Genomic DNA, 25,967 nt, shown 5'->3' on the forward strand with positions numbered 1-25,967 from the left:
ACTCAAGGTTCTGGCTCCCTTTATGAAAGCAATCCATATTCACATGCTCATGGCAAATACCAAGTGATACAGTCAGCTGGGTTATACTGACAGGTTTTAGTTATACATTGATCAAGAAAAGTCTGTATAAAACCATTTCCCTCAAAATAGATCACTTTACAGCACAGAATTGCCATGTCCAATAAGGAGTTCAGTTTCAGGTATTCAATTGCATCGGCTGGCTCCCTGACTGCATATAAAACTTCATTTGTAGAGGGACTGAAATTACAGGATTGGTAAAAAGATGCCTATTGTTTCATCATGTTAAACGAGGATAAAAACTATACAATTGAACAGAACTTAAGGAACTAATTATGGATGGATATTTTGATCCAAATGGAAACTGCTCCTGTGAAGAACCATATTTCATGCTAAGTAAAGCCATTGAGCTTTCCTTCACTCTGTCATTGCTTCCATTCTGTATTTGGCTGTCCTTTCCCCTGTAAATTAGGATAAATGAAACCTGTCGAGCTGAACCCTTGATGGAAGATAATTTGATGTGATATAACTGATGAACTCTAAATTGTTCCACTTTTCCCTCTTGAAACAGTCTGACTGCAACTCAAAAATCCATTTTGATTTACACTGCCAAAATAATAGTGAGCATCCAAGTGAAGATGGACATTAATGGTTTTGTCATTCTTCCATAATTTGTGGCCTGTCTTTGCATATTAAATGTTGGGGCAACCAGAAAAATAGCACCTTGTTTCTGATTAATTAATTTCTATTTAGGCAGTATTTAAAGAAACAAGATTTTTAAATTTCATGAATAACTAATTCAGGCAGCAGAGGGTGTCATCCAGTCCCCTTCATCCTGTGGGCCGAATGCAGACCACCTTATGACTTTGAAAGCATTTGTATATTGCTTTACTTTTGTAATTATTGTTATTGCCTGATAACACAAATGACTGAACGTTTCTCATCACTGTTCATTTTGTGCTGTTTCTTCTGAGCACATGAGCCGGTTACATAACAATCAGGTTTGGGCATGTAGTTATTGCTTAAACAGCCTGAATGATTTTACAGTTGCCTTAACAAGAATAAGGGTGCATCAGTGCTATAGAGGCATTGTGCGATCTCACAAAAGAAAATATCATTCTCCTGTAAGCATAATTGTACCTGGTTAAACACCAGAACAAAGGGTATAGGAATATGTTCAGACTGGTTATTGAGAGGTATGTTCCCATCTCCCACCTCACTTTCTCCTTTGAACATATAAGATTTTTGCAATGTAAAGATTTTTTTACAGCCCTTTATCCTAAAGAGAAAGTAGCTAATAGCAAAATAATCAAATCTGACTGAATAGTTTTTAAAATTGTTGTTGTTATTTCAAAAACGCTCTTGATTAAGAAGATAAGTGCAGGCATCAGGTGGGACTATTGGAAAATTTAAGTACCTCTTGAGGACCCTGTAACGTGATTGTCATAGCAGACTACATAACTACTCAGAATGAACTCCTAGTCTGCTAAAGTGAAAAAGATAACCAGATTAGCTCTCATTTAGCACTATGCTTAAGTAAAAAGAAGCCGATGCACTCTGGCATAGAACTGAATCCTGGGCATCATATTGATTCCAGCTGCACAGAAAATCTTTCTTTAGTAGATGAGCTCTTAGGGGGAGGAAAACTGTTCACAGATTGACCACAGTGAATTGTAGCAAGACTTCAGCCATAAATTATTTGAATACAAGCAGGAGTTCTATTAATTCTGTTCTAATTATCTGCCTTCTTAATAACCTTCCAAATTTAGGACCTAACTACATGTGAGCCCAGAGATCCATATTCAAATCTTGCAATTAGTTTAAAAACAAAGCAGCTATCAAGGTGATGAGCACTGGATCAGGACAACACTGTGTCCCCAATGAATATCCTCTCCTCCTGTATGTGTACACTGGTACCAAGTGTGTTGGTTTTTAAAAAGAAAAGAAGAATATAGACACCTGCCTTTCCCCCGTTAAGATGAATAGAGCTAAGGGGATTGGTGATTTCAGATGGAAAATAATGGAGCTCAAGGTTCGATATCTCCTCAAATCATTTCAGAGTACCATGCAGCTGATCTTTAGCTGGTATGTTTAAATGCCACAAAATCCCATTACACACTTTCTATAGCATATGCAATTTGGCTCTGTAAATGAAACTGTTTGGCAGATTTCCCCCCACCCCTCCTGCTCTCTAATGGCCTCTGTAACTAACCCCTAAACTGTTGTGTATGCATGTCTATTAGTGAGACCAGCGTTGATGTCATGGCTGTCACATGGAACTCATCTGGGCTCATGCTACCCTTTGATACAAAATTAGTCTGTCCATTTGAAATGTGGCAAAGAAGGCCAACTGTGGCCTCCATGGCATTATTCCAAGATGGTTGTGCCTTATTGTCTCAGTCTTGATGAGAGATCAAATAGCCTAACAAGGTGACAAGGAAGCCAGACTGAAAGTATTTTAGGCAAGATTTTCATTTTTTACCTTCAGACAATCACCAGTGTTGATTCTTTATTCTGGCCTTCCCATATATACAGTACATTGCAGAAGTGAGTACACCCCTCACATTTTATAAATATTTTATTATATCTTTTCATGTGACAACTCTGAAGAAATGACACTTTGCTACAATGTAAAGTAGTGAGTACACAGCTTGTATAAAAATGTTTTAATAAATAAATAAATAAATATAACAGTGTAAATTTGCTGTCCCCTCAAAATAACTCAGCACACAGCCATTAATGTCTAAACATTAGACATTATGTTTTATAGGGCATAAAAATGTTTTAATAAATAAAATAAATAAATAATAAACCACTGGCAACAAAAGTGAGTACACCCCTAAGTGAAACTGTCCAAATTGGGCCCAAAGTGTCAATATTTTGTGTGGCCACCATTATTTTCCAGCACTGCCTTAACCCTCTTGGGCATGGAGTTCACCAGAGCTTCACAGGTTGCCACTGGAGTCCTCTTCCACTCCTCCATGACAACATCACAGAGCTGGTGGATGTTAGAGACCTTGCGCTCCTCCACCTTCCGTTTCAGGATGCCCCACCAATGCTCAATAGGGTTTAGGTCTGGAGACATGCTTGGCCAGTCCATCACCTTTACCCTCAGCTCCTTTAGCAAGGCAGTGGTCATCTTGAAGGTGTGTTTGGAGTCGTTATCATGTTGGAAGACTGCCCTGCGGCCCAGTCTCTGAAGGGAGGGGATCATGCTCTGCTTCAGTATGTCACAGTACATGTTGGCATTCATGGTTCCCTCAATGAACTGTAGCTCCCCAGTGCCGACAGCACTCATGCAGCCCCAGAGCATGACACTTCCACCACCATGCTTGACTGTAGGCAAGACACACTTGTCTTTGTACTCCTCACCTGGTTGTCACCACACACGCTTGACACCATCTGGACCAAATAAGTTTATCTTGGTCTCATCAGACCACAGGACATGGTTCCACTAATCCATGTCCTTAGTCTGCTTGTCTTCAGCAAACTGTTTGCGGGCTTTCTTGTGCATCATCTTTAGAAGAGGCTTCCTTTTGGGACGACAGCCCTGCAGACCAATTTGATGAAGTGTGTGGCATATGGTCCGAGCACTGACAGGCTGACCCACCACCCCTTCAACCTCTGCAGCAATGCTGGCAGCACTCATACGTCTATTTCCCAAAGCCACCCTCTGGATATGACGCTGAGCATGTGCACTCAACTTCTTCGGTCAACCATGGCAAGGCCTGTTCTGAGTGGAACCTGTCCTGTTAAACCACTGTATGGTCTTGGCCACCGTGCTGCAGCTCAGTTTCAGGGTCTTTGCAATCTTCTTATAGCCTAGGCCATCTTTATGTAGAGCAGCAATTCTTTTTTTCAGATCCTCAGAGAGTTCTTTGCCATGAGGTGCCATGTTGAACTTCCAGTGACCAGTGTGAGAGAGTGAGAGCGATAACACCAAATTTAACACACCTGCCCCCCATTCACACCTGAGACTTTGCAACACTAATGAGTCACATGACACTGGGGAGGGAAAATGGCTAATAATGCCCAATTTGGACAGTTTCACTTAGGGGTGTACTCACTTTTGTTGCCAGCAGTTTAGACATTGATGGCTGTGTGTTGAGTTATTTTGAGGGGACAGCAAATTTACACTGTTATACAAGCTGTATACTCACTACTTTACATTGTAGCAAAGTGTCATTTCTTCAGGGTTGTCACATGAAAAGATATAATTAAATATTTACCAAATGTGAGGGGTGTACTCCTGTGATATACTGTAACTTTGCTCTGCTTTGCATTATGTGCATATAGGATCAATACCTTCTCATTTCAGGAAAGAGACTGCAGTTATAGATCTTCACACCATAAATGGAAAGTTACTTTGGAAGGCAAAAAATTATGATGGAGCCTCATGCAGTAGTAAGACAGTGCTATTGGAAAATTCATAGTTTGTTCTTTGAGCAGCAACGCACAATACACTAAATGCTCCTTGGATCTAGCTACAAATTGACCTTTTCAGTGATTGTCCTTTTTCTCTTTTTGATTTGTTCTGGAGAAATTACAAGTACCTGGTATTTGGTTTCCAAAAAGAATACACATCAAATTGACCTTTTGGTACTGTTTGGAAGGGGGTTGGGGTGGAAGTACCAAAGGGGGTGAAAGACAGACATACACTTTATTTTAAGTGCATCTTACCTGCTGCTTGTTGGATTATGCCTTGTTCAAATAATCATTTCTATCATTTCGTGTAAAGCCAGGATACAAAGTACACGAAGCTCTTTGTGTGACTCCCCAGTGGCAGACTGTCGCACACTTCTCAGTTAATGCCTCCTTTACCACCAGCTCAGTTATTATTATTATTATTATTTATAAGAAAGGGTCATTGTGAAGAATTGATACAGCCCTGTGTATTTTTAAGTATTTGCATAATACTTTTATAAGTGAACTGGCCAAATAAGAACTTATTTTGAAACTAGAATTATAGATTCCAGAGATTTTATGCACACAAGACTCATTCAGACATAATATTGGACCATGATTAATGCAGCTTGCCATGTTATCTGAACCCAGACAAAATGTGGTTAATTTTTGCTATGGTAAATTGAAGCAAACTAACTTCAAATCATAGTGTATAAAAATGACTTGGTAATTGTTAAGCTTTACCACACTTTATACTTTGGTCCAAATAAACTAAAGTGTTCAATGGAGTTCCTTCTTAAGGAACCACAGCTAAAGAAGCTTAGAGGGGCAGGATTAGGAGAAGGGCCTTCTCCACGTTTGTACCCCATCTGTGGAACTTGCTCCCCAAGGAGATTTGCCTGGCACTGTCATTGTTCTCCTTAAAAAAGAAACAAAACTTTATTTACCAGATATTTTAATAATTAACTAAAAACTGGGTTTCACAGTGTTTTTACTGAGGTTTTCAAGCTGCTACTGTGTTATAAGCTGTATTACCCCTTGTCCTAGCCTGTTGAGTTGCCGAGCTCTGTGTATTCTGTTTTTATTGTCTTTTAATGTTATTTATTCTGTTTTATGCTGTACACTGCCAAGAAAGCCCCATGGGCTATGGAGCAGTATATATATGTAATAACTATAAATAAACTCCAATTAATCTAAAAGAGAAGTGGACAATTATGAGAACCTAAGAACGCAAGAAGAGTCATGCTGGATCAGACTCAGAGTCCCTCTGGTCCAGCTTTCTGTTCACATAGTGGCAGAGCAGGTGCCCACAGGATCCCAGAAGCAGGATTGCAGTGCAAGAGCATCCTATCACCCATGCTCCCCAGCAGCTGGTATATGTAGGCTTGCTGCCTCTGAGACTGAAGCCTCCATGACCATCAGGATGAATAGCTGCTGACAGCCTTTTCCTCCACAAATTTGTCCAATTTCCTTGTAAAACCACCCAAGTTGGTGGTCATCACTAGACCTCATGGAAGTCAGTTTAACTATGTATGGTCTGAAGACATAATTTCTTTTATCTGACCTGAATCTGACAAGATTTACAACAAAACCATAAAACTATAAAATATAGCATGCAGTATTATTTCTACTGTGCTACATGTGGAACAGCTGTCAGATTGTGACTCCCTATCATTTCTTTTTCTGGAGTAATTGCACACTGCATATTACCCACTGGTTCCATATTTTCCAGGAGTACCTGCTTACTGCATTTCAGCTGAACTGCAGGAGTCTTCATTGTGCCCTGATTTTGTATCTTCGAAATGTCATCTTTCTCTTTTCTTGTTCTCATGCTGAGATTTTTAGATGCTTCAGTGATTTCTTGATGCAGATATAAGGTGCCCTGTGAAAAAGATTGAAGCTGTGTTTTCATTGTTCAGTGTTGCAATTTCCATTTTTTATTATTATTTTGTTCATCTGTTCAGTATGTTCATCAATTAAGGCATTCTGTAGAACTGTCATTTTCTTTTTGAAAACTGTGAGATTTGGTTAGTAACCTTTTCTTCATGCACTTCATAGAAAGTGTATTATAAAAACAGTGAAATATCTCTCTTCTTTGTGTTCTTAATTTCCTTTCTCTTCATCACAAAATTGAATACAAACAAAAAGAAACAAGCATTTTTCTTCTTTGTGAGAGGTCAGTGGATAGTTGATTGGTAGTTGAATCTTTTTAAAATAAAATCAAGTGTTTTTAAAAGCTACTATAAAAAGCTACTATGGACACTCTATATAGATGCAAACAGAATTTTCTATTGTAATAAGAAATCCAAGCTACAAAAGAACCTTGAGAATAAGAGAGTTGATTTAATAGACACAGCTGAATATCAGAACAGAACTGAAGAGGACAATACCTATTTAACATAGAGCATCCTTGAAATTTATACTAATGAGCCTATTGGAAGCCTCTGTAGAATCTGGAAATGGTCTTTTCATCTGTGGCCTTTTCATGCTTACCATTTATAAGCCAGTGTTTTACAAAAGTAGCTGAACTCTAAAGATGGAAGCAGGTATTATGAGAGTTCAGCCATTGCTTCTGCTGAATTTCCAGTGGATTTAAAATTGGAATCATAAACCATTTGAGTAATTTTGGTAATATTGCGATACATGATATGCAACTGGTGCTGAATTCCCACTGAATTAATATATTTGCTTCAACAGGATTTTGCATATAGAAATGGCTAAAATCTGGGGTAATTATTCACAAACCTAAAGTATTTAGGTTTCATCTTGTCATTCATTTATGGAGCAATCATTTGGACACTAAACAAGAGTCAAGATGGCCATAGGATTTTTCAGAGACTTGCCTACAAGAGCACACAAGAGCTCCAACCTTATAGCTGGGTCTCTGAACTCTGAGCACCTTCTCCACTCATCACAGCCTAGCGAGGAATCACAAATATTAAAAGAAGATTCCATAAACTGCTTCCTAATGAAAACAGCATTTTAAAAATAATTGAAACAAATATTTTAATCTTATAAAGCATATTTAGCAGAATGTAAAACAACAGTCTTAAATAAAATTAAAATAAACAAAAATGAAACCAAAGAACATTAAAATTCAGAAAAGCTGCAAGGACAAATATTGCAGTTCCCTAAAACCATGGACAAAGAGCTGTTCCTATCTTGCACATACCTGTCTGCAGAACCACCAACATTGCCTCTGTTTTATCCAGATTAAGATTCAATTTGTTGGCTTTCACCCAATCCATTATTGATTCAAAGACACATAAAGACATAGTTCTGTCTGACTTGTATCAGCTTTAAAGAATAATAAAGCTTGATGCCATCAGCAAGCTTGTTCTTCATCCCATACCAAAAATACTCTGCTTCAGTAGTTTCATATAGACCTTAAAAAGCATGGGGGACTCATAAAACACAACTCTGTGGAACTCTGCAGCAAGGTGCAGAGGAAAAATCCCCTGGGAAAGGAATCTGACAAATTGTTCTAGAAGGTAATACTGTGGGAGGGGATGAAAAGCAGTCAGTCCCTTTGCCCCATACCCCACATGCTCAATCATGCTCAAATTTACATAAGAAACTTTGTATAACATGTATTTCAATAGCCTGATCTAGTCCAACTATCATTCCATTTCAGCCACCTGCTGGCTACCTATTTTATGGGCAATTGAGTTAATGCTTTTTTTTTTTTTTTTTTTTTAGGGCACAATCCTGCGCAGTTGCCCAGAATCCTCCATATTTGGAGGGTTCGAGGTATCCTAGGCAAGCTGGGAGATGTTTTGTATGCTAGTAAGGCTGTCTCCTCCAGTACCTGCCCTCCTGCCCTGCTCCTCACACCCATCTCAACCAAAGCCAGCATGGTTCTTTCTGTGCCTCCTGCAAGGACAGCAGAAGGGTGTCCCGAATTTGGCATCCCAGCTACCAACATTGGAGCATGTTTCCAAGCTCAAAGCTGGGATTCCAAAACCTATGGCCATCTCAACTGTTGGTGGAATTGATGCAGTAAACAATTTGGTGAATTAGCTATAGTCAGCAAGTTGGTATTGTATACATCTGATCTAATCCAACTAGTGTAGTCACAAGGCTCCTATTACCTACAGTGCAAACAGACTTCAGTCTTCAGCCCACCAGAGCTAGCTTATCCAATTTCTTTTTAACATTCTCTATAATGTCCCTTTTGTTTTTCTAGTATTAATGGCCCACATACATTCAGCTCTTTTAATCTCTGTGCAGGTACTTTTTGGTGCAAATTTCATCTGGCGTCAGTTATTCTGCCAAAGATGGGAACAAAGGGAAGAAATTTGCTCACATTACTGAGTGAGAGAGTAGCTCTTATGAAATGTACTTCCTCTTGCTTTATGTATTTTTGGAAACTTGACAAAAATACAGTCAAAGGATATATTCTCTACCAACATCTCTTTGATCTAATCCATTTTATCTATGGTTATTTCCAGGGAGTAGCATTTGCTTCTGAAAGAGCTGAGTTTTATTTCTACCATCCCATAAATTATCCCCCAAGCAGCTACTAGAATAGCGAATTTCAACCACATAGTGCACTTGCTTTTCAGATAGGGAAGCATCCTTTTAGTCCATTTGGATACTTCTTTAAAGAAATGATAAAAGCATTTTCTTGTCAATACAACCTGCAAGAGGCAATCTCCCTTGCATGCCTTTTTGTATATATAGACAAATCTCATGAATAAACTTTATACTAGCCAGTGTGGGCCATGGTTTTTATGATTTTTATCCAGGCTAGACTTTTATTTTAAAGTTGGCAGCTATGTTATTTAAAGGAAAACCTGCTTCTGAAATAGGAAACAAAGTTTATTAACAAGTGTTACCAGATAAACTTACTACATCACTATAGTCCTTAAAAGATTTAAATAATAAGCCGCTGTTAGGATTTGCTTATATTGCTGCTGATGATAATGGTTTTATTTGATTTGGGCATCTGTGACCTCACAAAGCAGTAAACCATCAGGAGGAAAGAGAAGAAACAAAGCTGCAATTGCCAGATAAGCAAAGTACCTTTAGAAGATCCTTTTAGATATGTAAAGCAATTACAATATCAAAATAAAAGCAGCAAAGAAGAAGGTCTTCAAATGTATTGGAATGTCTGAACAGAAGGGCCAGGATGCAAATGAACAGGAAGGGGATTCCATAGATTTGAGGCCACCATTGCCCCATTGTATTAACAGTGAGCACTTGAGAAGGACCCATGAAGTTATAACTGTTTGTTGTAAACTGTCCTGAGATGTCTGTGACGGGATGGTATAGAAAGTTTTAAATAAATAAATCTATCTATCTTAATGAATGGGCAGAATGAATCTGTGAAATGGGTCCTTCCAACCAATCCTTCCAAATAGGTCCTTCCAACCTTAGCTAACCATGAACCATGGTTCATGGTTAGCTGAGATCAGGTCTAACTACTTCAGACAGGATTGTATCTGGTACACAAGCTGAAGCTTATGAAATGTGTTTCTGGCCCTAACTAGACCATTGTAATTAGGACCATCTCCTAAGCCCAGGCCAGACTGATGGTACAGAAGATACCATGATGTATGGTGTTGAATATCCAAAGGATTCTGCTCTCATCATTCAATTCTTGGTACAATAATTTATCCAGTAGCATGACCAGGGCAATTTCTGTTTTGAAACCAGGTCAGAACCTGAGTGGAATGGATCTAAACAATCCATGGTTTACACAGAAAAAGGCCTACAACTCCAAGCATGTCATACCTTTGATTTTACTCTAACTGAAGCACAGAGCACATATTCATTCAAGGAGGAATTCACTATCTCCAAAGTCCAAGCCTTCAGTCCCAACCTAAATGTTTCCAATAAATCAGAATGGTAAAGTTCTGCAGTGAGTTTCCAACTTCCAAGCAGCTTGTCCACATTCATTGAAAAGTGTTCATTACAATAGGCTTGCAGAGCCTCTGAATTCAGCAGTTGGAGGCCATACTCCAGTGGTGAGTGGGGCTAAAGGCAAAAGGAGGCATGATAAAGAGAAAATGGAGGACCAAAACATTTTGAAAAATTCTGCACAGTTCAGCTTAAATGTCTTCTAAACCTTAGAAGATGCATCCCAACCTTTTAGAATGAGGAAGCAACTATAGAAAAGCTGGGGAAACTCCCAATGATCGGTGGCTGGGGAAAAGGGAGTATGGCCATCTGGGGAATCTTGGAGGATGGATTGTGACTGCAAGAATTGCCCTGGTCACACTACTGGATAAATTATTGCAGCAAGAACTGAATGGTAAGAGTGCAACCCTCTGGACATTTGATAGCATCCATCAAGGCTGCCCAGCCTGTGGTTCTGTAGCCCTGCATTGAAATTTGACAGGGTAGTGTACTAGCTACATTAAAACCATGTAATAATTCTATAGAAGTATTAGTGATTTTATCTGAAAAAATGCATATTGATCTCAGGAAGCCATTGAGGGCTCTAATATCTATTCACTGGATTTATGTGGAGTAGGCTTTTCACAATCCAAAACGGTTCCTCTGGCCAATATTGTATAGATGAATGGGGGCAAAGCAGTAAGATTCCTTTGCTACTATTGCCACCACAATTTAAGTGCAACGGTGGGCTCTTACCTGTGTTTGATCATGCTCACAGTGAGTTTTCTGCCAACTGCATTGTAATTATAAGCCCAGTTTCTTTATAACTTTCTTCATCCCCGTTGAGTACCAGTGTACTTATGCTTCCATGATCAGATCACATGTACTTGGGAATCCTATTCCTGGTTCCTAGTTCTGGGTATAGGAATACAAAGCTGGAAGACTGGAACAGGGTGCCTGAGGAGATAGATGTAGTACTTCTAGGAAGTGTACTGGCTGTATTTAAATTCTGAATCATTGGTGGAAAATCGTGGTGGACAGAAATTAAGGAAATTAATGTATTCTATATTGTAGAATGCATTATATTGTAGAGAGTAGTATTACACAATCTGGGTTAAGAGCTGAGCTGTAAGTAAGTACTGGGGGGTCAAGCCAGAGTCAAAACTGAGAGACTTACTATTTTTGCTTTTGCAAAGTCCAGTCTAAACAAGAAGATGTTATTATTCTTCCTTCAGTTGTGGAAAATCAGTGAATTCTGAACAGAGTCACTCCAGTTCTTTACAGTCTAGGCAATGGCATTAACAGGTGGTCCCAGTGGCTCATCACAGTGGCAGTTTAGCCAAAGGCTCCCAAATTTAATCCTGGCTTCTCCCAACATTTTACTTCTGCCAAATGCCACAAGATCCTGTTCACTGAAGAAGCAAGCAACCAAACTTAATTGGGCAACTAATTTGATTTAAATATTTAATATTTCCTTTATTAGTTTCACAGATCCAGAGAAGTAAGATTTGTATGATTTAGTGCTGCTCATCATTTTTATTTGTTTTGGTTTAATTAGTAGTAGCATTAGAGGTTGTGTGGGGATATAAATTAGCTTAAAAGAGAGTTGGCTGTTGCTGACTGAACATTGGTGTGATGTCGGTGGAATTTTAAGCAATCTGAGTACAAAGCAGGTCTTCAGGTTCTGCAGTTACATTGGCACCTGTTCTCTAATATGCAGGCATTATTCTTCATGTTAAGTAATCAGAGAAGGGATTGCATAAAAGTGGCTGTAGATGCTGTCACTAATAACTCCATCTGGCTTTAGTACAAATGCATTGGGAAAGAGAAGGCTAAAGGGCTTGTTCTTGGCACTGGTTCATTGCACTTGCTCCTTTGTCAGTGATATCAGACTTCAGATAGAATCTCTTGCCACCACTTTTTATGTGTTCCCACCTCTAGAGAAATGGTGTGTGTGTGTGTGTGTGAAAGAGAGAGATTTGAGTGTTCTGTAAAGTTCTGAGGAAGAGTACAATTTATGTACTTTCACTGCAATCTGTGGGAAGACATATGATGGACAATACCAAGGTAGAACAGTCTGTCCCTAACTTTATAAATGAAAACCTATAGATGTTGTGAGGTTTCACTCCACAACGTTAACACAGGGTTTGACCTGATAAAGTCCTTTGTCTTTCATATCTTAGTATTCAGTGCTTGCAGCTAAGGAAGTAAATGCAATTTCAACAGGGGTGCAAAAGCAGTACCTGCAAGAAGGAATAGTTTGGGCAACATAGCTGGAAAACTTAGAGGAAGTGCTGCCTTAGAGTAATGTTTTCTCAAAGATGTCTCAAAATAGTCTCTGAAGTTCAGTATAGTTTGCCATAAATACTTTGGAAATTTCACCATTGAAAAATTGGGAACTAGTAAAAATGGGAGTGTTTGCAAGGGAATAGGAAACTGCTGACTTGCAGGCTGGATCCTGCCCATCATGGCACCATTCCATCCAGTCTGGGCACATTGGAATTCCTCTTCTGCCATTGCAACCAATCACTTGCCTCCTCCTCTGCCTCTTCCGCAGTTTCCACTTTGCCACCACAATCCTGAGTACATTCGGAGCAAATCAGATGGAAGACTGATGGCCTATGACCATTGAGAGCAACCCTACCATTTTCCAGGTTTTATTACTTCCCCACAGAGTTGAAAACTTCTTTATTCTGCATAGGTTATCGAACTGAGGCACTTTCATCTTGAAATACCTTCAGAATACATTGTTTGAAGATATCAGTTGATACTGTTAAATACATTCATCTCTTGTCTATTACATTTTAAACATATTTCATTAAAATGTTTTTTCCCCCTTCTATCAGCAACTTATGCGGGAGCGACAGCAGATGGCCAGCCGTCCCTTTGCTTCTGTGGATGTAGCACTTGAAGTAGGAGCTGAGCAAACAGACTTTCTACGAGGGTCATTAGAGGTAGGAACTGTGGTGCTGACAAGGGACCATTGCAATTTGCATATTTATATTGCTAGTCTCATCTGCATCTGCTTCTGAAACCAAGAAGAGTATGATTACCTGGAGCTGACAAGTTGCAGCTACATATGTTGTGCCGTTTTTGAGGCTCATCATTTCAGTAGTATGACATGAGCAGTAACAAAAGCCACTGGAGAATCTATTAGCTTTGGCTGGAGTGACAATCTGCTCACCTGGCAGCCCTTTCTTGGTGGATAAGAGCCGAAGGAGTTTAAGATGCACATATTAAACAAGCCTTGTATTTAGTCCTCGGAGTACACAGTGCCCCCTAGTTAACGGTCCACATCTATCTTAATTAACTGAGATTGCTCTTTAAAATGAGCTTTGTGTTACATTTCATTATTCCAGCTTTATTTGTGAGGTTTGGAGAGTGCAGTCTACAGAATATGTTGTCGTTTGTGAATAATAGCTACATTATGACATTTTTATTGTGAAGGCAGCACTTCAAAAGAGAAATTATAATATGCTAAGCAATGTAAGACTATATTGGAATAGTGCAATAATGCATGAAATAGATTCTGGAAGAGTCACCTAAAATGCAAAGAGAACTACTAGTTGAAGATGATAATGTCTAATCTAACTAGGAGTGGCTTTATATTCAGTCATACTCATGTGGTTCTGTACTTCTATTTACAATGTTTGGCATATGTATGTTGGTTGGTCTTTTCTAGGATTCAGATGAGAAATTTTCCCAAACTGAAGATTCACTTTTATTATTTTCAGTTTTTCTTTCAGCTCACCTTTCTCTTGCTGTTCTTATCCACTTTCCATGGAGGGGGCAGGGGTGGCAGGGACAAACCTAAGGCTTCTCCAGTAATTAGTAAAGCCCAAGTAATTACTTCTCCAGTTAGCTAGTAAAATCCAAGTCTGATCCCATGCTTGGGTTACTGTAGGACTCAATAGACTCTATCTCCTTTTCTCTGCAGTGCACTGGGCCATTATAGATACTGACCTAGTTCACATGCAATAACCCAGTGTGAGCAAGTAGCCATGGTTGGTTTCTACACTGTCCAAACCCAGACCACTTCCTGCAGGGTAACTGGATTGTTTGAAAAAGCCACCCTGAGAATCCATTGGCTGATGTAGGGTTAGTTTTTACCCACAGCAGGTTGTTGTGTTGACTGAATCTGCACAACTGATCCCACCATAGATAAAAAAGTGGGGAAAAAGGTGAAAAATGACAGTGGCAAAGAAAACCTGCTCGCCGTTGTTACTGGTCTTGCACATATCGCTATCATCGCAATCCCTCCAAAGGTACATTCTAATATCCTGGGGGTTCCTGCTGTCAGTGAGCAAGAGAGCAGTCAGTTTCAGCCCTAGACATTGACCCAGAGAGGTTCTGAGTAGGTTTAGTTTTGCCTTTGCTTCCCTCTGACCACTGGCAAAATCACAATATGTGTGTGTGTGTGTGTGTTTGCTGCTGCTGCTGTGCTCATTGCACCAAATTTGGTGGCACTCATGGTGAAAGCAGCAGGACAACAAAAAGGGCTATAGGGCTACATGCAGCCTGCAAGCTGTGATGTGCCCACTTCTATATTAAATAATTAAAACAGATACTTTTGAAAGGTCACTAAATGATGTGGGCATATATTAGCAAGTGCTCTTTTCAACACAAAAAAGTCACAATTGGTAATACAGATGCTCACTACATCAGTACAATTGTGGTCAGTGTACTAGCTGGGGATTGTGTGGTCCTACAAACAAACTATTTTGCTCGGAGTACCATGCCAATTTGAATTCCTCAAAGAACAGAGGCGCTTCCTTAAGGAAAGGCACTTTAGTGCTCCTACAAACAACACATTCCAACAGCACATTTATTGCTATTTATTATAACAGCACATTTATTCAACAGCACAAGCACTTCTAGAAAAGTGCACTAGCTGAGGAACTGCTTCAGCTCAGCCTGGTCATGATAAGCCCAAAGACTAAGCTCTTAAAGAATTAGGCTTTCAGCACTTCCAGTAAAAGGATGCAAATGGCAAGATTTGTGGCTGACATAGTTTTAGTGTTTTCAAAGTGGAGTGCATTAAACTAACCCAAAAAAGCAGTGCTAGAAATGTGATGGCGGAGTGCTACTGTCAGTGCCCCCATCCTGCCTTGTGCATTTTTCTTTTGGAAAAACGGTGGGAAGTGCCAAACTGTTCAGGCTGAGGACTAAAAGTCTCTGTGCTGCATACCAAACTGAAGTTTATGTAATTCATCTGGAGAACAATCTCTTTATGCTCTTTTGGGTGGGAAGATGCAAAATAAGGGGTGGGAATGCAGGCTTAGATTGTTTACGTACTTAATTTAACTTTAGAAGTAAGCAACAAAAGTTAATTGCTGCCTTTTCTATGACATATTTTATTAAGAAACTAATGGATATGGAAGCTGAAATATTTTAATTATTGTTTAAAATATAATGATTCATTTTTCTCTCTACTATAAACATATTCTTCTAATTGCGTTCATGCTCACTGCTTAGATTTGCTCTGCCTAGCTTTATTAACATATACAAACTCTGAATACCGTTTTTCCCTACTGAAGGTCTGAAATCCGCAGCAATGAGGGGCATTGCACTGAATATTAAAGTAATATGGTGCAATGTATTGATTGGTCTATGGTGTTTACTGCATAGAGTTCAATACAAAGAAAGGGCTTTGTATTATTCAGTTAAATCACAGGTCTGTTTTAAACTTACCAAAGCAGAGTAATAAAAATTACATTTGCTCTAAATCGTCACTGTTCTTAGCCCATGCAGTTGAGGTGTGCTTATTTTACTCAAAGAGCTCCAGAACAGTCAGTCAGAACAGTCTGCCAGGCATTTTTTCCAGCGCTTCTTTATGGAACTTGCAAAAAAATAAAGGTTATTGCATTGTCCTAATTAAGTTTGTTTTGGGGGACAGGGGAAAGTAATATGCTGTATTTTCTATTTATGTTAGTTGACACCAGCAGAATCTATGGATATGTATAACTAGCAGAGCATTGTGACTGATGCATATATTTTGAATAAACATGGCACTTTCCTCTAAATTTCTTCCCAATATACTTTAATAGCATTTGCATGTAGGGCTCCCTCACAGGTGAAATAAAATCTGCCACTTACATCAATAACATAATTACAAGTTACTTTTATGCCAAACCTTCTCCTCAGCCTTCTTTTATGGTATGTGATTCACAGCTGATTTGGATCAGGTATAAACTCAGTACTGCTCTTTTATTAACACTGTGATAACTCTGTCAGTTCCAGTGATGTTATATTGAACTGTGGGTCCTTTGGACAAAATGTAATGACGGAGTAACTATTTCCCATAGTGATTTAGGTTTTCTACTTGTCTCACTAGTAAAAGTGTCGCACATTAATATTGTCTCTCACATATATCACATTGTGCATTTCAAAGTCAGGAGGTTTTATCTTAATGTAATGCTATTATGTACAAATTATTACTGTGTGTGTATGTTGTGGTAGTGGTGACGATATGCATTCAGATATTCACTTTTTTGGGTTACTATCTTGGCTTGACAGGTTTACTTGAAAATTTTCATACAATGCATTTGAGTTGCTAGAGTTGAAATGTGTTATTATTTGGAGAAAGAAGGTAACAGTGGAACATGGAGGCCTAAACAACATGAATGGCACTTCTGTAAAAGGAAAAGGAGAAAGAAAAGGAAAGAAAATATACAAACACTCGCATACATCTAGATACTTTGGGCATTTGTAAAGCATGGCTATGGCAGGAGGTATGCACTCTACTCCAAAACTGAGCATGCTGTGTCAGAATTTGGGTTGTTCCAGTGGCTAGAACCAGAATACCTACCACCATATTTGCAGAATCAGCTCCAGGCCCTGCTGGAGCTCTCAGCCTCCTAACGACCAGCAGCTCAGGTCCTAGAGGAAGAGCCATACAAGAGCATAAGAAAAGAAGTAAAAAAGAAAGGTGCATTTGTGTTCCATGAAGCGTTTGGTGCAGGGTCAGCCAGGTGACAGGTGTGGGGAAAGGCATGAGTTGCAGCATTGACATGATGGGTATGGTAGTTCTTTTTGATACACGAGAATTTAGTATGTGAGTACAAGACTTCTCGTCTTCTTACATGGGATCCTGCAAGAAAAGGAGTGGCCTTCTACCTACTTTCTTTGTGGTGCACTAACTTTAATGGTGGTAGTGCCCACCCTGCCAACCCCTGGAGAAATACTGGGTGAAGAAGCAGTGACCCTTTGAGTTTAGAAGAAAGAGATGGCAGATATGCCCAGAAAGGCATGTGTACCCCAGGTTTGTTGGAGAAATGTTGAAATTAGGAGACATAGATTTGGAATGAATATTTTAACACTATTCTTGGCATGGCAGATTTGCAGAGCCATGATTGATTATAAATATGGCAGAGAAAGAATTTGCAAGAAGAGATGGAGATACAAGAATGCTGTGTGTTTGTGTGCAAGGAACTGGTACTGGTAAGTTTTGAAAGATTTGTGTCTACCATTTGGGTCCAAAGAACTGAGGAGGCAGGTAACTTGTGGCAGATAAGTTAGGCAATATATCTTTAAAGACACAATATATATTTTGGTTAATGCCATGTATTCATAGGCCTCTGATGCTGCCCCTTTCCTTGATTGTCAGTTACGAGTATGATGCTTAGATCTTCTTGGCTTAATATTTTGCCTCCAACACCACCTCAAGTGTACATCTCAATTTAATGATATTTCTCCAGCTGCTGCTGGTGGTGCTATTTCCCTACCTGCGTTTTTCTCTTAACGTGCCACAGAGATACCTTATATTTTTCTCTCTCTTTCTGTCTCTCTCTGTGACTCATTCAGCTTATATTGGGACCATATATGATATATTTCCATGTATCTGTTCAAAATACACTTACATGTATGATGTCAGCTCCTCATGGTGGGGTTATTTATTTTTTCTCTTAATAAAAGTGGTTAAAATAAATATCAGTAGTCTGACATAAAGCAAGATCAAGTGCTCAGGGCTTGAGCTGAAGCTTTAATGCTACTGGCTGTCACTGCACCATAAGTGACTGCGGAGAATTCAGTGAGATTTATTTGAAGTACAGTAAGATACTAGGGTATGTGAGTTTTGTGCATTCAGGTAATTGAAGTTTACACTAACCAGCTAGTTTCATATTTTCCCTTGCCAATAATGTGGCAGGATTTTTTCCCTTAACTTGCTTTGCAAACAAATTCAGTTTTTGCTGGGCTTATTTTCTTCTTTAATTTAAATAATTTAATGAGCAATTTTAAAATCTGCAACCCAAGCACACTTGACTATTTTTACAAAAGGAAACTGGTACATGTGCTTGATCAGCAGTACACTTTATTCCTTTGATGGGAAAAGGTCTGCAGAAACAGGAAGTACATTCTTTCATCCTCTTCCTCACAGGTAATCTCATTTATCTGTTTCATAAGCCCTTGCAAGCACCAGTTTTCTCCTGTGTAACAGGCAATGTTTGATGTCAAATTAAGAGTATGCATCTTTACTGAAACACTGAACCTTTTGCTGCAAAAATGTAACCATGTCACTTGTCAAAGCAATAATGGGCATGCATCATTGGAGATGAGAATCCTGAAACTCCCACTGAAATAACATGTTGCCCGGCAGAAGTGCTTCATGAGTCATGCTACTAATTATCTAAGTTCAATGGAATTTACAAAGGGAATATTACAATCAAGCCTGGGTTCCTGCTTACTAGCAGTGGTAGGACTGTTCCCTTCACCTGCAACTCCCCCCACCCTGACCGGAAGAGCCAAAAGAGGAGAGAGATGAGTTGCTGTTCAACTACAGAGGGCCACAAGTTCCCCAGCCCATCGTCCTGTCCTGTAAGGAGTGGAAGTCCATGCACCATAAGCATCATGACCCTTGAGCATGACTTTTCTAACTCTAACCCTACGTCTCTGGCTTTAGCCTCTTAGAACAAACTAATCATGCCTGCATGGACAGTATCCCTGCTTATAAGTCCTTGGACACTGTTCTGTTTTCTCTGGCCTCAACCTTGCTTTAGTACACAGCAACCACGAGGCCTGACAATTCCTTTGGAGTAGTCAAGGAAGGAGTACAAGGCACTCTTCTTGGGAAATATTGCTGGGTTCCAAAGGTTTATTTGTCACAGTTTTACCTGCATAACTCATATATTATGCTATGAAAACTTCTCAGTTTGGTATACCCTGACATTTGCACAGAGAATACGTGGCCATTGATGCCCCTTCAGGTTTTCACTGGTGGTTTCCACAATTACTGGTGCATATTTTTATTTTCCCTAGTTCACAGGGATCATTCTAGGAAGCTATAGCTGTGATTATTAATAGGTCTGATTGTATGTTATATGAGTGTGTGTTAGTGAAAGAGAGTGAGAATGAGGTGAATGTAGTGTCATTTTTGTAAGCCTGTCTCTTCCCTTTTCCCTTTGTATACATCAAGGTAAAAGGCTTCTAAAATACAGTTCTTTAATGGGCTAGGCTGGCTTTGTAATACAGAGTGAGTGATTATAAAGTTGTCGACATGTGGCATCTATCAAAGCGACAACTAGCATCTATCAAAGCATGTTTCTATCTCTCTGATGGGTGGAGTTAGCCCTTGCCCATGTCAGGAGTTGATTCCAAGGGAAATGCCCCCTGCTCTTCCTCTCTCCAAATGTGACTGATTCCACCCTCAGGGAGTCATGTGCTGCTTAACTGGTCCACTCATTTGGCCTGACAACAAGTAACTGGGTTGATGAATTCATTCTTATCTCCCTCTGACCCTCCTTTTTCTATAGTGCCTCCCCTGAACCATCGGTGGTTTGATTCTCACCAGCCACTTGGTTAATCTTGCTTGTTCAAGCCCTTCTGTCTTTCATCTAGCTCAGCTTCAAAGTCTGAGCACTGTAGCTTGGAATGCTGCATATTGAGAGAAGTGGGCCCAACTCCTTCAACAACTGCAATTGTACTCTGCCTTTCTTTGCCTATAGGTTTGAATGAAGTTTATCATACGTGTGTGTGCGTGCACACATTTCTAGGAAACCATATATGGGTCAGTATTACTCAATTTCTTTTCTTTTTAATTCACTCTCTGTTCTCACCACTCCATAACATCTCACTATATATCTCATCAGAATATTCCAATGACTTCACTGGGTCTTCACCTTTTATAATGTCACTTCATAGTTTTGTTGCTCATTTGTAGTCCTGCCTAACCAGAGTAATCATCTTTTGAGGATCTCCACCATGAAATGACTGTTTTGCGGTGTTTTCAACCCATAACAATGCTTCTGATATAGTTCTCTGCCTTTGCATCCCTTCTGCTATATCCTAATCATTCTAAGGCCAGTTTAATCATTACTCTTCACTGTTTATCCAGTGAAATCCTATTTTTCCTTTACTTTCTTGTACTATTTCTTGCAGTTCTATTTATCACTTTGACTACCTGGTCTGTATGGTAGTCACTATAATTGTATGGCCATATGCCATTCTTGCCCCAGGGAATGGAAGATTGTATCAGTCCATTTTCTGTCATTTTGCTAGCTTTCTTCCTTCTTCAAATCCAATTCCAGTTTGCTTTTCTTCCTTTCTGTATTTCCACTGATTTTCTCAACATTTTGACCTGAAAGCATACAATATCAAGCCCTTGCTCCTCACCCCACCATCTCTTCATCCAGCATGTTTTCCTCGAACTTGTCATAACTCTGTGTAGCTAGAAATTGCCCTTCTACTTAGACTGCCTCATTTATCTGGAAAACGTTTTGTCTCTCAGGCTATTGCATCTCTTCATTTGAGATACTGCTTTAAGATCTTTCTTTCTTTCTTTCTTTCTTTCTTTCTTTCTTTCTTTCTTTCTTTCTTTTTTCTTAGCTAATGCCAGGTTTCTTTCTGAAAAAAAAAACACATTTTGTGATACCTTGATGAAGGATGTTATTTTCAGAAAAGATAGTCTATAGTACTTTGGTTGAGAAATCATGCTTGTCTCAAAGGAAAAAACAGAATTTTGGCTTATCACTCCTTCTTCCCAGGATTCAACATGTTCATGTAACACATACTAAAGGAAAAGCTGCCTATCTAACCCTAACCTACATATATATTTAAGTGTTTTTAATTATTTCTTTTCCAATTCATTTGGCCAATAATAACTTTAATGCTGCAAGTCTCTGCTGATTTCAAACTCAAATCCGTATAGGGACTTAATTCCCTGATTCTATATTTAAGCACACAAGTAGAGGCTGAACATAGAATTAATCTATTAAGCAATGCACATAGTTGCCATAACTTGTAATTTGCTTGGCATTTCCACTCTTGAGCAGTGGGAAGGAGAAAGGAAAGAAATGAGCTCAAGACAGGACAGGAATGCTTCAGATTTTCAACTGGTGTTTCTGTCATTCTTGGCTAAATCTTCATCACATAGGATGGTGCCTTTTATGCTGAATGTTTGAACATGCCCCAGTGTATAATTTTGGAGGCCAGCCAGTGCAGAAATAGCACAGCCCATCTCGTAAGTGCACCGTGAGTGCCAGTAACTATGACAACTCTGGCCACTCCTAACTGCATCAGTACCAAGATGCTGCCCTGTTAATGTCCTTCAGAATTTTCTGTCTGCACTTGCATTTTCAAAGTTTTGAACATCTAGACCATCCCTTACGGTCTAGTGTACTGCACAATATAAATAGCAGTCTACTTAAAGAGAAGTCCAAATGAAAAAAATACTCCTAAATCTATTTTTTAAGTAACAATAAAGAATTATATTTCTCAGGATTCCAAAAGCATTTGCTTGGGAGTAGTTCAGGGGCAGAACTAGGCAATATGTGATCCTGCAGATATTTTGGCCTGTGACTCTCATCACTATTGGCTAGGCTAGCTCAGTCTGGTGCCACTCGTCGGCCAAATCACTGGAAAAGTACAAGCTGCTCACTGTAGAGGGTTCATGAAGGGCCTGTTCATAATCTTTCATCTTCATGGATTTTCTCTAGGGAGATGTTGGGAGTAGTCCTTGGGATTATGCTCACTTGCACATGTGCTTCTCTGACTTTCTTGACAGGAAAGGCAAATGTTCCCCTTGGAGCTCCCTTGCACCTAGACAATTGCATATTGCGTGAGGATGAAAAGATGCGGGAACTAGGTGCAGAAACACATGGATCACTGTGAGTCCTATGGCCATTCCCAACATTTCTCAGCCTGGTTTGCTTACTAAGACAGGGCCTAGTACAAAAGGAAGTCTATGAACTGAAGAGGGATGGATTCCACATAGCTCCACTGCAACATTAATTTGCAACCTCTGTCCCTCTGCCTGCTGCTCTGAATGCTAAGTATCTATTTGGGGAGACCATAACTTGAGAGAGTTGGGTTCACTCACCACTTCGTCCTCAGTCTTACAGGACTTTCTCAACCTTTGTTTTCCCACTTGCTTCTCAGGATAGTGGTCATGAAATGTGGGCAGGGGGCACTGAAGTTCTCTGCCAACTCCTAAGAGCAGCCCTCTGGCTCATAGTCCAACCCATTAATATTGCAAATGGCCATGGTAGGGAAAGCAGCGTTGAATGTCCAGCCTCAAACTCTTCTTCCTCCACAACCAGCATGGAAAGAGGAGGAGGAGGAGGAGGAGGAGGAAGGGAGTAATCAATAAGAGCCCCGACAATCACAAGAGATAGGAAAGAATGATGAAAAACAGGATTTCATGGATTTTCATGAAAGGAGGCAACAAGAGTGTGAAAGCTATTGTGGCACAGTTCAAAAAGACCCTGTGCAGTGAACAGCCAATTTTTACAGGGAGAGGGACGGGGAGATATTGTGTAAACAACCAGTCCCAGGCCCATGTATACTGCTCCATGCTCTGTTGGTGATGAATGTCCAAAACGCTTTTGTATTCCAATTTGACCCTTCTCTTGGAAAAGAAACATATACACTTATTCCCAACTTTATTAAATAAAGGATTTCTTTTAGTCAGTTCAAACCAAAATATTTAACTGTTTCTCTAAGGGCAAAGGCTTCAGAAGACTGAAGGGAAGGGTTGCAAAGAAAAAGGGCAGCATCTACTCTGTCTGCAGGGAATTTACCGCAATGAGAGCATTTAGAAATGTAAAGCTTGGACAGAGCATTCTGCTTAAGAAACAGAACCAATCATCGCCTCCTGCTGCTTTAGGCGATGGTAACAATAATGGCGAGAACTTGGCGCTCCTGCCTTGGAACCAAGTAATAGTATGAAAAGTTGCAAACTGTTTTGACTTCCCTGTTTTTGGGTGTTTGTTGGTGTGTGTTTTCTTTCTCAGCAGTATGTGCTTGCCTGATGTTATAGCTGAACTTTTCTAAATTAACAAAGGAAAATTGATAGTTACAAAATAAAACCATATTTCTCCCACAATATTTCTGATTGTCTCTGTAAAACCATCATATGAAATACTAACTTTGATGTAAAAGTTGATCCTCAAAAGTCTGAAGAAAGCCCATTTGCTCCATATTTGTCTGTGTGGTAAGGCTGAAATTTATTTATTTATTCTTCATTTCATTTCATTTCATTTCATTTTTGTACTGCCCAGTAACCAAGGCTCTCTGGGTGGCTAACTAAAGCTATGAAAAATTTAAAACACAGACAAAAGCACAGACAAAATAAAATTAACTTAAGACAGCAAAACCGCAATAGCAATTGCAGCTGAATCAGCACAAAAACAGAACAGCAGTACAGAATAAAAATAAAAGTTAAAAGTTAAACTGTTAACATGCTGTGGGGATCAAAAGGTCTTCACCTGGTGCCAAAAGAATACAAAGCAGGTACCAGCACACCTCCTTGGGGAGCTTATTTTACAATTGGGATGCCACAACCAAAAAGGCCCTCTTTTTGATAGCCACCATCTTACTTCTGGAAGACTCTTCTGGAGAAGGACCCTCAAAGATAACCTCAGGGTCCAGGTAGGTACATACAGGATGAAGCTTCACATAACTTGGTCCCAAGCCATTTACGGCTTTGAATATTAGTACTAGCACTTAGAATCAGGCTCAGACTTCATCTGGCAGCCAAAGCAGCTGGAAGAGAACTGGCATAATATGTTCTCGTAAGCTGGTCCCCATTAACAGGCTTGCTGCCCTGTTTTCTATCAGTTGAAGTTTCCTGGTCATTTTCAAAGGCAGCCCCATATACAGTGCATTCAAACGAGAGGTTACCAGAGTATGAATAATTGTAGTTAGGTTTTCTCTGTTCAGATTAGGGTCATAGTTGGTATATCAGCTTAAGATGATGAAAGGCACTCCATGCCACAGTGTCTGTTTATGCCTCAAATGACAATGTTGAGTCCAGAAACACCACTGAACTACGAACCTTGTCCTTCAGGGGGAGTGCAATCCCATCCAGAACAGGTTGAATTTCAACCAACCTGGCAGATGAACCCACCACCCACTAACAGCACCTCTGTCTTGTCTGGATTGAGTCTCAGTGTGTTGGCCCTCATTCACTCCATTCCTAAGCTCAGACACTGATTCAGAGTGGCCACTGTCTTACCTGAATTTGATGAAAAAGAGAGGGAGAGCTGAGTTTCATCTGCATATTGATGGTACTTCAGACCAGACCTCTGGATAACCTCCCCCATTGTTCAATAGTAAAGGGGATCAAATAGAAACCTGTAGTACCACATGGCATAATTGCCATGGCACAGAGCAATAATCCACCGGCACAAACTTTTGGAACTGGCTGGTCAAGTAGGAGCAGAACCACTGCAATGAAGTGCCTCCTATTTCTAGCCCAACCAGCCTATCCAGAAGGATCCCATGGTCAATGGTACTAAAAAGCATTGAGAAGTCCAGGAGAATCAACAGGGTCTCATTCCGCCTCCCACAGGGTAACCAAGGCAGTTTCCATTCCAAAACCAGGCCTGAAGCCTAATTGAAATGGATCCAGATATTCTGTTTCATTCAGGAGTGCTGGATCTGCTCAGCCACCACCTACTCAAGCACCTTCCCCAGGAAGGGGATGTTGGCCACTGGTCTGTAGTTATTTACATTCTCTGGGTCTAGGTTAGGTTTCTTCAGGAGTGACTTAATTACAGTCTGTTTTATCTAAATATCAGAAGGATTTTCTTTCTAAAGAACTGCTTTGTGCTTCTCAGACCCAGTGAGTGGGGTCAGTAACCTCTTAACTCACTTTGCCTCCATGAACTTGTTCATATGCCAAGTGAGGTTAAAATAAGGTCAAACTGAAGTGTAACTTTATTTTAACTATTAGTTCATAAGGAACAGCATTTAAGCTTTAAAGAACAAAAACTCTGGAGTAAAATCATCTTTGAATAGCTAAAAACTGCAAGTGGTAATTGGGTGAGTAACCTTGACATATTTCAGCTAAGGTACAGGCATATATCCATTGCTGAGATAATTACACCACAATACCAGTTTTTGTTAAACATGAATACATGAAAGCAGCCTAGAAAATTATGCACAATATTGCTGCATGCCTTGTTTTTTTGTCTTACGCCCTCTATAAAAGCAGGCATATCTTTTCATTTATTTCTTACCTGTATTGCCTTTGTTGTATTTCCAGTGTCAAACACTGAAATTATCTTTCTTCAAGGTATTCTCAAAGTGCATTTTTGCATGTTAACGTGAAAGTTACTGATTTACGGAAAATCTACAGTGTCTCAGTCTTGTGAAAGAAATTGTTCTACCCCAGAGTAATGTTTATCTTCTGTGATTTATTCCACCTTTGCTGCAGAGACTGTTTATATCAGAGACAACCAACTTGATACCTCTTTCTCCCTTGTGGC

General features: G+C 39.6%; 1 protein-coding gene across 3 annotated transcripts in view; it reads left to right on the forward strand.

Moving 5' to 3' along the window:
- The window catches only part of ATRNL1 (attractin like 1), a 619,481-nt gene that overhangs the window by 419,798 nt on the left and 173,716 nt on the right, over nt 1-25,967 (forward strand). For all 3 annotated transcript variants that reach the window (XR_006415620.1, XM_044439583.1, XM_044439591.1), the window contains exon 27: nt 13,110-13,217. Coding sequence is in view for 2 of the 3 variants with exons in the window: in XM_044439583.1 (XP_044295518.1) it covers nt 13,110-13,217 (108 nt within the window). In the remaining variant the exon portion in view is untranslated. The remainder of the gene's footprint in view (nt 1-13,109; nt 13,218-25,967) is intronic.

This window comes from Varanus komodoensis, unplaced genomic scaffold (assembly GCF_004798865.1).
Source record: "Varanus komodoensis strain SLA01 unplaced genomic scaffold, ASM479886v1 scaffold1, whole genome shotgun sequence".
Lineage (NCBI taxonomy): Eukaryota > Metazoa > Chordata > Lepidosauria > Squamata > Varanidae > Varanus > Varanus komodoensis.